We start from the raw sequence: 15,612 nt of genomic DNA, 5'->3' as shown, positions 1-15,612 counted from the left end.
TATGTGATTTAGTGATTTCTGAGGAGCAGTGCTGCCCTTACGTTGCCCTGGAGGTCTTTGAGATTTGGGAGAATTTGTCTTGAGTGCCCCTGCATAAAACAATCTGCGTGTGTGTGTGTGTGTGTGTGTGTGGTGAATGGTACGAGTGAGAGATATAGTGTGAGTATTCCTGACAACCTCATTATATGCAAGATTTTTGCCTTGAAGGAAGTTGTGTATTTACATCTCTTGCATACCTTGTTATTTTCCTTAATGATTAACTGGTTATCTGAACATAAGACAATTGCCTGATTACCTTAGGATGCCCAAATCTACCAAGCTGGCCACAGAGACATTTGGAAGTTGCATATCCATGCTGTCTGGTCCTGTAATAGGGTTGGCTGTTAAGGATTAAAGATTGGGTTTTAATAGGAGTCTCCTACGGTAGTCTCTGGGGTTAAGGGCAAGCTGTTATATGCCTCTAGGATACGGTTGGTTTAGGATTAAGGATTGGGTTTTAACAGTGGTCTCCTAGAGTAGATTCTGGGGTTAAGGGCAAGATGCAATATATTGCTAGGATATGGTAGTGCTTCTGATAACCAAACATTTCTGGGGTTAAGGGCAAGAAGTTATATAATGCTAGGATATGGTAGTGCTATTTGATGCACAAGCTAGCTGCTTTAAGCTTATTTCCATAAAATTCCACATTGATTAACATGCTTGCGATCTATTCCTAACTTTATAGATACAGTTTACCATCTAGGTGTTTGCTGCTATACATGGCACTGCTAAACACCACTGCCCAGTGGACAGCTCTACAAAAACATCCCTGATTTACAGCAGAGAAAAGAAGTGTGAAAACTGAGTTCTATACCCTTTAGCCAATAAATAACCACACTCTGAGCTTTCTGCAGTGCTTCCCAACTGAGAGAGATCACATAAACACCTTCTCCCAAAATATGTCTGATCCTGGAATTCCTTAATGTAAAAGCACAGCAAAAGCAACTCTCAAATGCAGATTAAACAACAAACAACTACCAAACAATTAAAGTCCCTGGCTAATTCACCTTTCTACAAAGCTCACCCCTGACCATATTCAAGCATAACTTAGATTTATTGATCGGAAACAGAAAATTTATCCAGAGTCTGCCACCTGTACTTCTAATGGGCAGGGACAACTTTTGAATGCTTTATCCCATGCATGGGTACCCTCAAATTATCTAAGGTATAATCTCAGTTATTCTCATTAGGAGTATTATATGATTATCAACCATGGGATGGGTAAGGTCAATCTAATACCAAATAGGATAGGTTAGTTCAAGCACTAAATGGCTAACTGACAAGACTTAAAATGGCCCACAAGGGCAGCTAGCCTAATACTTACCTCTAAACATATGCATGCACTCAAGTGATGGTAACTGATTGTTTCTGACATTGGAGGACTGTAATGACAGCAGTTCAGACTGTCTTACATTAGGAAGATGAATGCAAAAAGAATATCCTCATCTATAGGTAGACAAAAAAACATGTGTGATGGTGGGATTCACTGTTTGAAAACCACTCAGAGTCCAAGGTATAATTAATGTAACTTTGGTCAGTATATATTTTGCAGCTCCCTTACACCTTGTAAGAAAGGTCTCATTCCAGTTTCATGTTCCCTTCAACTCAGACGCTGTCTTTTCGTTCTTCTTCTTTTGGCTGCTCCCGTTAGGAGTCACCACAGCAGATCATCTGTTTCCGTTTCTTCCTGTCCTCTGCATCTTGCTCTATCACACCAACCACCTGCATGTCCTCTCTCACCACATCTATAAACATTATCTTAGGCCTTCCTCTTTTCCTGTTACTTGACAGCTTCATACTTAGCATCTTTTTCCCAATATACTCTGCATTTCTCCTCTGCACATGTCCAAACCAACATAATTTTGCCTCTCTGGCTTTGTCTCCAAACCTTCCAACCTGGGCTGACCCTCTAATATACTTATTCCTAATCCTGTCCACCCTCGTCACACCCAGTGCAAATCTTAACATCTTTAACTCTGCCATGTCCAGCTATGAATCCTGCCTTTTTGTCAATGCCATTGTCTCCAACCCATATAACATAGCTGGTCTCACTACCCTCTTGTAGACCTTCCGTTTCATTCTGACTGGTACTCGTCTGTCACAAATCACTCCTGACACCTTTTCCCACCTACTCCACCCTGCCTATACTCTTTTCTTCACCTCTCTTCCACACTCACCATTACTCTGAACCATCGATCCCAAGTATTTAAACTCATCCACCTTCGCCACCTCTACTCCCTGCATCCTCACCCTTCCTCTATCCTCTCTCTCATTCACACACATATATCCTGTCTTAGTCCTGCTAACCTTCATTCCTCTTCTCTCTAGATCATATCTCCACCTCTCCAGGGTCTCCTCCACCTGTTCCCTACTCTCACTACAGATCACAATGTCATCTGCAAACATCATAGTCCATGGGGACTCCTGTCTGATCTCGTCCTCCAACCTGTCCATCACCATTGCAAATAAGAAAGGGCTCAGAGCTGATCCTTGATGTAATCCCACCTCCACCTTAAACCACTCTTACATACTTCTCTGACACTCCCGACTTCCTCATACAATACCACAACTCCTCTCTAGGCACCCTGTCATATGCTTTCTCTAAATCCACAAAGACACAATGAAACTCCTTCTGACCTTCTCCGTACTTCTCCATCAACACTTTCAGAGAAAACATCACATCTGTAGTGCTCTTTGCTGGCATGAAACCATACTGCTGATCACTATCATCATTTCCCTTCTTAACCTAGCTTCCACTACTCTTTCAGAAAACTTCATGCTGTGACTGATCAATTTAATCCCTCTGTAGTTACTACAGCTCTGCACATCAACCTTATTCTTAAAAATCAGTACTAAAACACGTTTTCTCCATTCCTCAGGCATCCTCTCACTTTCCAAGATTTCATTAAACAATCTAGTTAAAAACTCCCTGTCATTTCACCAAAACTCCTCCATGCTTCCACAGGTATGTCATCTGGACCAACAACCTTTCCATTCTTCATCCTCTTCATAGCTATCCTTACTTCCTCCTTGCTAATCCACTGCACTTCAAGATTCACTATCCCCACATCATCCAACCTTCTCTCCCTCTCATTCTCTTCATTCATCAACTCCTCAAAGTACTCTTTCCATGTGCTCAACACACTCTCCTCGCTTCTAAGTATGTTTCCCTCATTATCATTTATCACTTTACCTGCTGCACATCTTTCCTAGCTCTGTCTCCCTGTCCAGCTAATCGGTACAGGTCCTTTTCTACCTCCTTAGTGTCCAACCTTTCCTACAACTCTTCATATGCCTTATCCTTAGCCTTTGCCACCTCTCTCTTTGCCATGCACCTCTTCTCCTTATACTCTTGTCTACTTTCTTCATCTCTCTGACAATCTGATGCTGTCTGTGATCCCCATATTACCTGTTCATGAATCATCCTCCATCAGTTCTATGAAATAATGCCTCCTGATATTAATTTTACTATCAAACACTGTATCTGTATATTTACAGATTCTACATCTAATTTCATTTAAATCTGATGGAATAATTAGATATTTTCATAAATACATTACTGACAGTGATAATGCTATGCAGATAAAATGTTTTTGAAACATACCTACTGCCTGTCATGTGCTGAGCATTAGAATTACTTCCCATGTGCTTGGAATACCTTTCTGTTTCTTTAGATGTATTATATGTGGTCATCACCATTTATTATGTCTGTACATTATGACAAGCACTATGAAAATTATTTTATAGGGTTTTGTTTCATAGGTGGTGGACAGACGTCATATATTATAACAATGGTTAGTAACACTGGCAGCTCTGTGTGGTTATGCTCTGGGAATTACATGTATGCAAAGGTCAGTGTGTGTACAGTCTCCTCTGCAGTTCACAGATATTCAGAGATGTAGTAATATTACATATTGCTGTTGTACCTCAGTCTGTCTCCACAATACTTTTAAAATTAAGGGTGTAGTAACATTGTTTTTTAGGTAGAATTAACCAAGAAGAAACACTTTACTTCAAAAATGATAATAAGATTCTGTAAGGAGAGTGAGAAATAACCAGAATGATGCATAATGCACTTCAGTTTTCTGTTCAGTGGATCAGCACTAGCTACCACATTACACGTGACAGTTTGAGCAATGTTACTAATAACATTTTTAGAACATTATGACACATGTTGGTATGGCAAGCAAAACAGCCATTAGGTACATTAAGCTACTTTGTGGTTGACCAGTAGAAAATTACAACCCCAGTGAAAAGGAGGAAGATTCACTCTTGTTTCCTATAAGCAAGTAAACCAGAAATCACATTCTGTTCTTCATACAATAAAATGATAGCCTTCACTAACAACAAGTTCCCTAGTAATAGATTGCGTTGCTAATAGCAGCATCTAAAACGGAATACACCCTTGAGTGACATCATTACAGCATACAGATCTCTTAGAGGAAGAAAGTAGGTACATTGTGTAAATTATGCAAAATAACACTTTGACATCTAAAAAAAAAAATTTGCATTTTTATATACACTGAGGAAATCAGCAGTAATTGTGCACAGAAACATTATATGCAAACTAGGAGATTAAAATGAGAACAAGTTGTTAAACAGAAGCAAAAATAATCTGCTCAGAGGCTTGTAAAGGAGGCTATGAGAAATGTGATATCATACCAGTATTTCTTCATAGAGTCAAATATATTTCCGCAGATTTTTTCTCAACACACTGCATACAATGTGATCAAAATGTTTGCGTCTCCATGTAAAATTTACCCAAATGCTTCACTATTATATTTTGTAACATACATAGTTCTAATATATGATTATTGTATAGCTGAGTGTAGCTGAATTACCATTACACTGAATTAGCATAATATGTGACTTATCCAGCACAGCAATTCAGTATGCATATAATGTCCAAAGCATCAGCATCATCATTTGCACAACTTGACTGTATCTTTGACTTCCAAAGTACACATGCTATGTGCTGTCAGTTTTCTTCTCACTGGCTGCTACAATTCATTCTGTACCAAATTTAGTCCATCTGAAACTGCTTCTACAGTCTTGTAGAGGCCTCTGCAGTAATACCACATTCATAAATCATGTGCAACAACATGTCAGACGCATTTCTGAGTTGTTAATGATAAAAATTATGATTCCAGTTCTTTTCCATGTTTTTATCTTGCAAACATTAAAATGTCTAATGTTCTAATAAATTCAGACAAGAATCCGGCTCTTGCAAACATTTGTTCCTTGGCTAAATCAGCAAAAGCTCCGTTTTATTTATTCAGTTTTTGGTTTGAACTGTTTATTCTGCAACTGACAATTTCCTCAAAGTTGAATGAAAACTTGACAGAGAAATGGAAACTTTAGATTCCAAGATGTGAACTCTTGGTCATTGTGAATGGACTTAATTATCCCATGGCTGGTACCGCATGGCAAGAGAAATTCAACTGATCAATTGACCCATGGGCAATGTAAACATAAATTTTATTACAACAGACCTAAAATTCATTCTGTGTTTGTAAAAAGGGAAATGAGTGAGGATGAATGGAGATTTTGGACATTCGCCAAAAAAGCATTGTACTCAGCATTGTAAATGGTCCAAATGAAATGTCATGTTTTGTTCAAGGTGCAACAGCGATGTATAAAGCTGCAGGATGCACTTAAACAAATAATTAGGTTTAGAAGAAGCTCAGTGATCTACATAACCAAAGTGGTTTGAGTTTTCTTCAGAATCGGAGCTAAAGTAATCATCACTACAACCTTATTAGTGAATCATCCAAGTCACCAGACTCAGTCTAATGATTCAACTTGATGTCATGACTTTAAGTGTAAGAAACTGTCAGAAACTACATTCTGATAAGTACGCTACAGTTCTATAAGCTGCTGAGCAACAAACAGGTTTCTGGTCGACTAACAGGAAGAAATATTCAAGATGAAGAAAAGGGTCGAAGAAACCAGGATGATACTGTGACATACAATGTAAAGAGTTTTATGCACTTTGAACTAAGAGTGTTTATCACTTTAAACTAAGACTTTACTTTGTACTTTCAACTATTCAGTTGCAAAAGAAGGCTTTTGCGTTGTTGCAATTGTATATATCTCATGAAATGCATAGTATAGCAGTGGTATAGTGTACTAATAAAAAACATTATTTTCAAAGTAAGGGAGACATTGTAGTCATTGTTAACATATAAGGACTAGTCAGCAGCTATACCTTTAAAAGGAGTTACCGTTACTTAGATCAGTGTGTCATGTAACTATCTCTTCCTAACACTTCAGCAGAAGTCCTTGTTGAATGCTGATCATCTCTGATGACTCATTACTTCTTCATCTTGGTTATGTCTATGCTTTCTGGTGTACAAATACTGCTGGCTTAAGCTGTGCAATGAAGCGTGCACCTAATTAATTTTTGCTTTTTTTTTTTTCTTGCATGACTGTGTTCATAGGAAGCAGGATTTTTTTTTTACAAGAACAAGGTACAAGGCGTGAACAAATAATTCTTAATCCACTGCAGTTGAAACTTGCAAAAAGATTGCTATCAGAGTAACAGAGCACAATCTGCTTTTCACAAATCTATACTCATATCTTTTTCCCACTCCCCAATCTCTGAAAGGCCCTGCCAAGATGGATAATCCGCCCGCACCCAATCAGTCCATTTGCTTTGAGGAGCAGAAGCTGGGCATCCTTGGGCTAGGAGAGAGCCATACAGCCCCTTTGTTTCTGTTAAGGAAGATCAACTAGATCATCTGTTCTCCTTCATTGAGAGTCAGTGATAAGGAATGAAGTAGCCTGCAGGTCATGTGAAGCAATTTATGTTTCCCTCCCACTAGGCATATGACAGACTTGCATACTTGGATGGGCAGGGGAAGTTGTGCACATTCCCACGCACAAGCATACATACCTCTCCTAGCTCAGTGGTATGAATGTGCCAATAGCAGTGTCATCTTGCCTGCCTTTTCCACAGGTGACTGCCTATTCTCTTGAAAGAGTTACCAACGCAGTGGGCCAAATCACATCCCACCCATTAGAACAGGTGAGTTGGTGTCAGTTGCTGATGCACATCAACCCTTGCCCAACTAGTAAAACATCTTTGTCACTAATTCTGAATTGGGTCACCTTGGCAGTAGTCAGAGCTTTGCTATACAGAACAATTCTTTCTCAGTCGTTGGATGCAAACTGTAATAATCTCTCCCTTCTTTTCTTAAAGATCATTCCTCTTACCCCATTTTCCATTCACAAATAAAAACAAATTTCAAGACTCTAGGAAAATGCAGCTGTTATCTTTGTGGTCATATAACTTAACATCTTCATTCCCTTCTTTCATCTACATAGCTTGCTCTGACTTTATTTTTGATTGTGATTTTTTTCAGCATACCAACTCTGATTTCCACTCTACAGATAACGTATGTACATATTTTATTTTTTACACTCACACTGTATATAATGTTATTTATCTGTTCACATTTCATAGATTTCTTCAGAACCATTTAAAAAATGAACAATTGTTTTGTACTTGAAATAACCTTTAACCTACTTACTAAAGTTCCCTCTTTTACTGTTTGCTGCACGGACATTTGATTTTGTTGCTTGGACCTTGTGTTTATGGACTAGTGTGAGTTTCGTCAGCTCGTGTTTTGTGGTTTTGTGTGTTATTTATCTGTTGTGTTTTCCCCTTGTTGATACTGAAATCGATCCAATGGGATCAGTGCTCTTCTTCAGTTAACAAATTCAAAAATAAAAAAAAATAAATAAAAGAATGTTTTTGAGGGAATAATGAAATGTTTGTTCCTGCCTGCAGGATCAGAGACACAGCCATAATTCTTTGTAATGTATGGAGATGCATCTGTTCCATGTAATACCAGTAGCAGAAAAAAAGTTCAGTAGTGTGAAGTGTTTTACCATCTTTCAAAGCTTTTTCAAGTTGGCAAATCCCTATCTCACTGTAAAAGAGACAGCAAGCCCAAATGAAGGAACCCTCAGAAGAATGAAGAGTCTTAAATGTTACTAGATGCTTTGTTCTGCCACACTTCTTGCTTAAAAGTGTGGCAGAGTGAAGTTCTTTTAGCATTTAAAAGCTGCTTTACCTTCTGTTATCTGCTAGCCAGCAATGTCCTTAGAGCAAGCCACAATCATAATAGTGCTTAAGGGTGCTAAACAAGCTTTTGTCAAGCAACTAAGTGTTGTTACAATCATTAATCTTTTTTCCCAGTATCAGAACATAATCTCTGTGTTCCATGCACTACAATAGTATAAACCCAAGGATAATAGAGTGAAAACGGGTCTTACAGAAGACCTTTTACAAAGTGCCAAAAATCACTCCATTCCTTCCTGAAGAAGTCAGAGATCTTAGTAGAATAAAAATAAATAATGCTTAAAGTAGGAAAACTCAAGTTCTAGGCCTCAGTCATTTGTACTGTTTGTTCCTGGCAAAATAGATCAATGATACTTAAAATTAATCGATTAAAATCCCGTTGCTTTTACACACAGTCTGCTCCCTTTCCTTTAACCCAATTCTCCTCCCAATACTTGGCAAGCATATATCTGGGTGGTCTGCTAGTTAATAGCATTTTTTGCTCACGAGCAATCCCACCCCAATTACTATTAAAAATAAAATTAATTTATGAAAGTCATTGCTGTGAACATTGCATGCTGACAGTACTGTTCACAGATTTATCTAGTATCCGAGCAGTATTTTTTATTTTTTTTTGTCTGAAACACAAGTAATGCAAAACTGTTCTGAACCATGGAAACACCTTCTCCTATCAATGAGGTCTAGTCAATTGATCAGAATTTGCCAGGTAACCAATTACACTTATTCTTTTTGAAAAAGCATGTCAGCGCTTAACCTGGTTTCCTATCAGAAGGCCAAAAGTTCACAAGAACGAACATTAAAAGACAGAACTGGGAATATCAAAAACCCAGAATGTCAAACAATTCTGGCTGGTATGTAAGATGGACTGAAGTAAAATGTCAGGCTAGTGAGTAGCATGAAACCTTACTTCCAGGTGACGCTTTCATTAACTTGTTTTCTTTTTAAATTATTAATAGTTATTATTTTATTAGTACATTAATATGAAAATACTTTTTCCTTAAAGAGTTTTGATAGGAGGCATTTTTTTATTGAACTTTTTATGTATTATAATTAAATAATGGTAAGGAATACACAGCTATCTTGGTTCCCAGTAGTTCTAGCTTTGTTAATGAGTGATGACATAGTGCGTCATCCATAGTAAAAATGGGAAATACCTGTGTGTCATTGTGCAAGCTTAGGCTAGTGTGAGGAATCAACATATTTAAAGGAAATGTATGCATCCTCCAGGATGGATTGACAAACAGAGGCTTGTAAATATGTTTTACATTTGGCTCTGTGTTTCATTAGAGTTTTCCTGTCTAGGTCTTATATAGGAATTTGCTATAGCACTTCACTTTGTTCCTCCTTTGTAGGTAAGGAAAAGTAACAGTAATTACCATTTCACAGGCAGTCACATCACTCTTTAGATCAAACTGGGAGTGCAGTGGGTCAATGATATACTGGAACTTCACAATCACTTTTGCTTTTGCCTAATGCAGGGTTATCCATATGAAGGGTGTATTAATGCATTTATCACTCTGATGGTATATTATATTTTGAGTGGCTGGTTACTAAGCAAGGTGCTTTGGCTAATGTGTTGGCATTTTAGTTTTGAGGGAGAGTAGATATTTTTTTCAATGTAATCTTGTCTAACCTGAGTACTGTATACCCAAAGGTATAGACATTCTTACACTACACCTTGGATACAGAGTATCCTTAGATAATATTTTGTTTGCACTTGTAACAATTAAGTCTTTATCTATCATATAACCACTAAATATCAAATATTTTACTGTATCACTATGTGCAAACTGTAACATAATAAATGTACATATAACTCTTCTGCCCAGGCCTTTAATGAAAATGTGAAATGGGCTGTTGATGAGCTATTTATAAAAAATAAATGTGTTTGTGTCTTTCGGCTTTTTCCCGGTTAGAGGTCACCACAGCGGAACTCAGGTCCTCTAATGATTGGCAGTTGATTTTTACGTACCGGCTTGCCAGGCCTGACACACAACCTTAAACGAAGGTATGCCCATTCACACATGTCTCCACTCAGAAGACGCTCTAGCTGAGAATCGAACCGGCCAGCATCTTACTGTGAGGTGACAACGCTACCACAGCACCACCACCGCGGGTCTATTTATAAAAAATAAATAATTCTAAAAAATCCTAATTTGTGATTTTTGTGTTTTTTCTGTATTTCATATGAACTCTTCACTAAACAAAGTGTTGGACTTACCTCAGTTCTGTAGACAAGCTGGTCACTCCCATCATCATTCACTCTGTAGAGCTCCATGTATGGGTCTGACTTACTAAAGAGATCCTATAAGAAAAATAAACACATTAGACAGTAATAGGCATGTTAGATAACTAATCAAGTTTAAACAAACCAGTTTATCTAATTGTCATTATCATGCATAAAAAGGGTGCAAAATGTCTTTTTAGCTCTGATTTGGCTTGTTTGTGATTTAATCAGACCTATGAAGAAGTAGACTTTCTGTTGTAGCTGCAATGAGCCTGACTTGGTAAGAACATCAATTCACTTTTTCAGATGATGGCAAGCTATGTCATTGAGTTCCACTACATGACTGGTACATATAAGCCCCAAAATCATTCTAAGTAGCTCAGTCCAAAAATCTGAGAGTTAGCACAAGGGCTACAATAAAAATAGCCAAATGTTCTTACTAGATATACCACTGGCAAACTACATTAAGAGGTTCCAAACTCTGTACACAAGAAGTTAAGAAGTTGCTAGGACACAACAATAAAGCATCTAACCAGTTTTACATTTTAAAAACATCTTCTCTATGAGAAAGACTGTGCAAAGTCATTTATAAAGTTCTTTGTCAACAAATCCCCAATCCCGTTTTCTCTTCCCTATTTCATTTTCTACAATTTAATCAGTACAGCCATTAATCAACATTTCATTTAAACCTATTTCAGTTTAGTCTTTCAACTCTTTCTTCACTACAATTCCAACTGGTCAATTCTGTCTTCAATCTAATCCTATAGTACTTACATACACGGTACCACATATTAAATACACATTCAACCTTTCATTAAGATCTGGTTCCATTCCATTTGATTGAAAAGAAATCAAATTGCTATTTTCTAGCATATAATTCCAAAATATTTCAACCCCATACACAAACATTCCATAAATAATATCTCTTTTATCTAAAATATTATAAGAGCTTATATAAGCAATGATAACAATTTATTCTAGAAAATGTGATTCTTAATCCCTGTCAAAATGGCTCCCACCTTGTATTCCTTCCAATTATTGACAAGTTTTACAATTATTTGGCTACAGGACATAACTTTGTTGAGCTGAAGATATAACTTTACATTCAGCTTACTTCTCTGCCATCTATCTAACTCTGGCTTTCTTTATATAAACTTTTCTCCAGTTCAAAATTTACATTTCCAACTGGTCCTTTCAAATACTCTTACCATTTCACTTTCTACAGCCTGATTTCAAAATTATTTCCCTTAGAATTTTATCCATGGACTCAGTCTACTCTAACGATTACCTTCAATTCAAAATCACCCCTTACAATGATGATCCCCTCATCCTTACAGGCTCTTCCAAATTTTATAACCTATTTTCCCCACTTAGAAAATGTCAGCAAGATCTTTCACCTGTTCAATAATCACATACTCACAGCCAATGCCTCAGAATAAGGATATTCTTCGGAAATTTTCAGCCATTTTTATCCATCTCTCCTCTCAGCCTTTCTAATCCAAAAGGTAACACAGATTTGTCTAATAATACAAATTAATAAGCCCTCTTGACTCAAATCTCTCCTCCCATTCTCACAAAGATTGTATAATTACCATTGTTTTAAAACTTAAAGTGAGCTGGTAGTTTACAATCTACTCTTCCCAGAAACATTTCTACTACAAACTCACTGCCAATCACAGAAAAAAACTTCCATTACTTTTTTATATAAAATGTCACAGATTTTTGCATCCTTCAGCTCATTCATACACAGAAGCTTAACATTCTGTCTTGTTACTGCTCATATAAAGGTTTACTCCCTGCTGCTATTACCCTAAAATAATCCCTTTTTCGGCTTTCCTTAACTGGAAGATCATTCAGAAAACAAGTACTTGCTGTTCTAAACTCTATAGTACATAATATTACAAGTTTATCCACTCTCATCAGGAAATGCCGCTTTGACCATCCTGTTAAATCAACCCATTTCAAATGTATTCATATCAATAACAACACTATTCACTAAAAACAATTCACACAGTTAATTATTTCCCAAATAATGCTCTTCTTCTTTCTTTCTGTTTCTGTGCGTGTTATTTCTACTTCTACCTCCTCCTTTTCTGACATTTTGCCATTTTCTTCCCATTTATTTTCAATTATCCCACTAATTGTAATGTTCACAATTCTACCTTAATGATCACTATCCCTAAATGGTTAATACTTTGCAGTCGTAAGTGTAACTGTAAAAGTCTCTAAGCCCTAGTTAGACTTATTCTGTATTTTTTAATATCTTTATTATGATTTGTCTCTGGCCCAGCTCATGGCTGAAAAGCATCCAAGACCAGCCCATTTATACGACTAATAAATGAGTTAAGAATTTCATCAAAATAAAATAAGATAACTTAATGAACAATTTAGAAACTTCAGCAGAACCCCCCCCCCCCCCGCAAAAAAAAAAGCTGTAAGGCAGCAGTGAAATGAATGAATGTTTCAGGTTAACTTTAGAAGAGTTCTACCCATACACCTGCAACTAAAGAAAGCATGGTGTCTGCCTTTCTGAAGGATAACAAATAAGTTAGTACCTGAAAACAACATTCAGTCATGTCTTTATAAATAAATCTGGATAAAAGAATAGAACAAATATTGTTATTTTAATATGGTATTGCTGCAAGTGTGTTTGTGTGTGTGTATATGTGTGTGTGTGTGGGTGTGTGTGTGTGTGTGTGTGTGTGTGTGTGTGTGTGTGTGTGTGTGTGTGTGTGTGTGTTGTGTGTGTTGTATGTTGTGTGCATGTATGAGCATGTATACGTTTATATACTCAGAGTACATCTGTGCATGCATGTAAGCATCTCTAAATCCATTAATAGGTAACACACTACTGTTTTTATATACTCATTTTTCTCAGGTGTCACCTGAAGAGACGTCACTGATGGGCAGAGTGAGTTTATATAGGTAGATAAATACTACTGCAATACTTAGAGAGATATGGCCCAGCTTTTGCTCTGCATGCATCATACTAGCAAAAATAAAAATTGAAAAGATATTCACCAACAGCAAGCCTCAATGCAGCATGTGTTTAGAATTAGCATTGTTTATGTCTAATCAAAGCCCCCACTGAGGTTTAGCATCACCTGTGGAGGTAAGCCTATGCTAAACTAACAGTACTGCAACCCCAGTAATGACTTCATCTAAGTGTTCCGTCCTTAAGCATCAATGAAATCATAGTCTAAAACTATATCTTTAATCCATCTTTAATGTTACCCTTGTATTATAATAGTGAAGCCCCTGTTATTCTAAAAATGATGAAATATTGTTGTTGCAGCCAAGGTAGTGAGTGATATTTATTTTTATTTATTTTATTTGCCATTTGTTAACCGGGTAAGTCTGGCTGGGCGGATGCCATTTTTCAGCAGAAACCCGAGGAGAAAAGCTCCAGTGCAGAAATTAATTTGTTACAATGAATTAAATATTTAAGCATACAAACATGAGGAGATACAGATATAACATACGTAATACATAAATACATTAATATGTGAAGATTCATCTTATACTTTGAATAGAAAGAAAAAAAACAAACATAAATAAAATGCTGTATGCCATACAGTTACAGATTAATCTAATACATTGTTTGAAAGAGAACAGCAAACATAAATACAAATGTTTTGTGTGCCATATAGTAACAGAATAAAGGTCCTGGCACAAAGGAAAAGAAGGGGGCATAGATACAAAAGGAGGGAGAAATAAGGATGTAGAAGTATAAAGTAAAGATAGGTGTCTTGTTGGAGGGAAAAGTAACAGAACAGAGAAATAGAAATAAAATACATGTATGATAGATATAAGTAAGAAATAGGGACTTGAGAAAGAGGGATATGATACCACTGTATTCATAAATACTGCGTGCAGTTATATAAGTGACTTGTGCACACTGGCTATGGTCCATGGTATAGGGTACATCATGGTTCAATAAATCAAGATCCCAGTACTGTACCTAATACATAAGCAAGCCAGACAACACAGAGAGTACCCGTCACTGTCCACCATTGTGTAAATGCTGTGCCAGTGTCCTCAACTGTAAACACCAATACAGTACTGCGCAAACAGACATCTGTGACTACTGAAGATAAGGCTACAAGAGTGAGAATGTGTGAGTGTTTGTTTGCAAACATGTGCAGATGCTCCCTGGCTACTTCCATCAACCCACCCAAAAACTTTCTGACAAACAACACTATCATAGTAAATGAAGAAAAAATGTAAACCGGCACCACTAGGCTCACTTAAGAAACAGGCTTTATTGAGATGTTGCAAGTACAAAGACTTTCCCATTCCAAGCTTCATCAGACAAATAGTCTGTATATAAAGTCAGAACACCTTTGTTTGTCTTTTTGGCTTTTCCTGGTTAGGGGTTGCCATAGCAGAACTCCAGTCCACTAATGATTAGCAGTAGATTTTTTTTCTATGGTAACGAGTAATACCATAGATTAATCATGTGACACTTAAAAACATTTAAGGAGAAAATATGAAGATGTAGTAACAAATATAAAAAAACATTTCAATATAAAAAACTTATTCTATGTAGAGTATAAATACTATATAAATAAAACTAATTAAAATGATTACAAGAACTCCTTATTAACAAGAAAGTACAGTTGTGTACACTTACCATAAATGTAGATGTTCGATTGTATTCACTGTTGCAGTCATTACATTTGGGTAATCTGCTGGCAGGTTGCCTTCAGTCGGCCTGAATAACAAAGTCTTGGGTCCTGCGTTGGTTGTTGTCTCCTCCTCCATGACGTCAGGTCGTAATGGGTATAAAACATGCAGCCGACGCCATTTTATTCAGTTTTTCTTGCCCCAGATGTCAGGTGCCCCCCAAATGTGAGCAAAATTATATATATATATATATATAAATAAACAGTGAATATATATAAATGCACCTTTAGAAACATAAACTTTACTTTCATATAAAAGCAAATACACCACAAAGGCTTTTGTGTATAGTGAAGGAAAGAAAAGGTATAGAAGGGGGGATCGTGGGTGGGTAACCTGGACTGCAACAGTGAATACACTCGAACATCTACATTTATGGTAAGTGTACACAACTGTACTATGTTCTTTATGTTTCACTGTTGCAGTCATTACATTTGGGTAGAATCCCAAAGCTATGGCTGGGAGGACAGAACTAAACAGCATTAGGATCGGCTATAAGGCCCTGCAGAACTACAGTGGCAAAGCCTGCCCTGGATATGGAGAAGAGAGGCAAATGATAATGCTTTGTGAAGGTATG

General features: G+C 37.0%; 1 protein-coding gene across 1 annotated transcript in view; it reads right to left on the bottom strand.

Moving 5' to 3' along the window:
* The window catches only part of CPNE7 (copine 7), a 2,789,522-nt gene that overhangs the window by 1,159,682 nt on the left and 1,614,228 nt on the right, over positions 1-15,612 (bottom strand). Inside the window, exon 6 of the mRNA XM_044081847.1 lies at positions 10,347-10,430. Within this exon, the coding sequence (XP_043937782.1) occupies positions 10,347-10,430 (84 nt within the window). The remainder of the gene's footprint in view (positions 1-10,346; positions 10,431-15,612) is intronic.

The sequence above is a fragment of the Protopterus annectens genome, chromosome 8.part1 (genome assembly GCF_019279795.1).
Source record: "Protopterus annectens isolate FY-2018-M chromosome 8.part1, PAN1.0, whole genome shotgun sequence".
Classification (NCBI taxonomy): domain Eukaryota; kingdom Metazoa; phylum Chordata; order Ceratodontiformes; family Protopteridae; genus Protopterus; species Protopterus annectens.
This window is presented reverse-complemented; position numbering and strand designations above follow the sequence as displayed.